Here is a 2,864-nt window from a genome sequence, read left to right as displayed (position 1 = left end):
TTTTCTGTCTGCTCTAAGGATGACTTATGGCTTTTTCTGTCTGCTCTAAGGATGACTTATGGCTTTTTCTGTCTGCTCTAAGGATGACTTATGGCTTTTTCTGTCTGCTCTTTTAGCCCTGTGGGTCTGGCAAGTTACACATTTGATCCCTGTTATATCTTTCTTTCATAGATGATGAGAAGTAATTCATATTGTGAGCACGCTCATAAATGTGCATTTGTTTTGTGTGTGGTTGGCGTGTGTCCTGGTGTGGTTTTTGCTTCTTCTTGTCTATGAAAAATCTATCTTTTTTATATCTCTCCTCCTTTTTTTTTCAGGTTTGTTACTACTCTCTTGTAACACCTCTAATTCTCTGCACTTATCTCTCTTGCCCTATTTAACTCCCAGTGGAGCACAGGCCATCAACAGCATTACTCCAGCGAAGCCTGTCCTGAGCATCCTTTTCGATCATTTTCTGCACTTATAATATGACCTAATTGTGTTGCAAGTGCCGTAAAACGCATACTCAAACCAAAAAAAAAATGTTTGCAATTTTATCTTTTTTTTTTCCTCCCCGCAGGTGGTGACTCTGGCCCTGACCATTTTTGCTTTCCAGACAAAGGTGAGTTCCTCGTGCCTCGTGGGTGGTTGGAGGGTGGGTGCTGCTGACTGGCTGTCCTACTTCTGTTCTTTCCATCTGTTGTTTCTGTCTGTCCCTCTCTCGTTTTTTTTTTTTGTTTGTTTTTTTTCCCCGTCACTAAATGGAGGTTGTTCTGTCAGTTTGCTTCTCTGTACTTGAGCAAACAAAAAATATACTCTAACTTCTCATCTACCCCTCCACCCCCCCTGGGGCGGTACTACTGATTGAAGTGTCTTTTGGCCATTCCCAAAGGGGGGGATATTAACCATGTTCTTATGCACAGTAGAATTGTAAATGGGCTGATTCATCAATGTCATGCTCATAACTGTGCCTGAACTGCAATAGGGAACTTCTGCTTTTTCTTTCCTAATCCTTACTATCGTCATTTTTCCTCTTCTTCTTTTGTATGTTTGTCACACTCTTGTGACCCGCTATTTCCGGGGTGCCTTGATAGTTGAAGCTGACTTTGTGCTTTTGAAGCTAGAGAGGTGAGCAGAGTAAGCCTGATTTCCTGTAAAGACTCTTCTCTGTTGACATCCACCCCTTGGTGCTCATATGATCTTATACAGTTGCGAGCGCCGTAAAACCTCTACTAAAACAAAACTAAAAACAAAATAATATACACTAACCCCTCATCTTGTTCAATTTTTTTTTCTGTTTGACTGGGTAGTTTTTCGTTTTTTTGTCAAACTTTGCCTGTGCATGGTTGGCGGGTTGTTATCCGTGGTTTGCTCGTTCTTTCCTGTCTGAGCATCTTCTATCATTTATATCTCTTCTTGTATTATCTATTTGTGGTGGACTAATTTTGCTATTAAAAAGGCTTTTTAATGGCTGCATAGATCGACATGCGGTTTTCGCAAAAAAATTCTTTAAAATGTTCTCCAGATCATGACGCCCTTAGTTTTTTTAGTTTTGAGACAGTTTTGCTGCAAAAAGCTAAATTTCTTTATTTCATCGATCGCTTTTTTTTATGCCGACGCTTCTGTCTCTATAATTTTAGAAAAGGGGGTTTCCGTTCACTAACCGTGCGCACTGTTTTGAGAGTATAGATCTAAACCTTCTAATTTTGCATCTCTCAAGATTTATTGCTCCATTCCAGTAGAATGTAAATATCATAAGCCAATGACTTTTGGCTGACGTTAATGCACCGATCATTCCTTTCATCGAAAGGGGGCCCAGCTAGTCTTCTTTTATGTTTGTTGCTCTCTTGTAACAACTCTAATCTTGGGCACTTGTATGACCTTATTGTGTTGCAAGTGCCGTAAAACTCTTTACTAAAACATTATGCCAATGAGGTTTCCTGTGGAACAAATTTATAAAAAAGCAACACTCTTGTAGCGAGAGCGTTCACTTAAACTACATGATGTACAGTAGTTTACTGCCAGTGGTTGGTGAAAGGTGCCGCTGGAAGGTCCTACTTCATCTCTTCCTGCTCATTGTTTCTGTCTATTTGTCTTGTTTCTTCCTTCAATTGACTAATTTCTTCTTTTTTCCTATCAAACATCTATCGTCCTTATCTCCCCTTCTTCTTTTTTATGTTTGTACTCTCTTGTAACAGCTCTAATCTTCTGGCCCTCATATGCCCTTATGCAGTTGCGAGCGCCGTAAAACCTCTACTAATTTTCTTAAAACTAAACTAATCTTCTGGCGCTCATATGACCTTTTGCAGTTGCGAGCGCCTTAAAACCTCTACTTATACTAAACAAACAATACTTGAGTTGCAAGTGCTGAAAATGTGTAGACAAAACTAAATGTTGAGTTGTTGTGAGGAGGGAAATCGTTGACATTTTGTGTGGTAGAACTTGTGTTTTTTCTTCTGTTGTTAAAGCTTATGCCACCTCTGGGCAATGCCACTGATTGAAGTTGTCTTTAGGCCATCCCCAAAGGAGGGGGGGGGGAATATTAACATATTCTTATGCACAGTAGAATTGTAAATGGGCTGATTTATCAATGTCATGCTCATAGTGTACTGGAACAACATAGGGGGAACTGCTGTTTTTTTTCTTTCATCATCATTACTATCGCCATTTTCCTCTACTTCTTTTGTATGTTTGTCACTCTCTTGTGAACTGCTATTTCCTGGATTCCTTGATAGTTGAAGCAGACTTTGTTCTGTTGAAGCTAGAGAGGTGAACAGAGTAAGTCTGATTCCCGTTTTGGACTTCTCTGTTGACATCCACTCCTTGGTGCTCGTATGACCTTATGCAGTTGCGAGCGCCGTAAAAAAAACTTACTAACAAACCCC

The 2,864-nt window shown here is 39.9% G+C and overlaps 1 protein-coding gene across 1 annotated transcript in view; it reads left to right on the top strand.

The window, feature by feature from the left end:
- LOC101858173 (protein lifeguard 1) overlaps positions 1–2,864 on the top strand; it is a gene marked incomplete in the record, with an annotated part of 21,357 nt that overhangs the window by 13,664 nt on the left and 4,829 nt on the right. The window contains 1 exon segment of the mRNA XM_035968944.1: positions 560–601. Within this exon segment, the coding sequence (XP_035824837.1) occupies positions 560–601 (42 nt within the window).

This window comes from Aplysia californica, unplaced genomic scaffold (genome assembly GCF_000002075.1).
Source record: "Aplysia californica isolate F4 #8 unplaced genomic scaffold, AplCal3.0 scaffold00099, whole genome shotgun sequence".
Lineage (NCBI taxonomy): Eukaryota > Metazoa > Mollusca > Gastropoda > Aplysiida > Aplysiidae > Aplysia > Aplysia californica.
The sequence above is the reverse complement of the archived record's forward strand: the minus strand, read 5'-3'. Positions and strand labels throughout refer to the sequence as shown.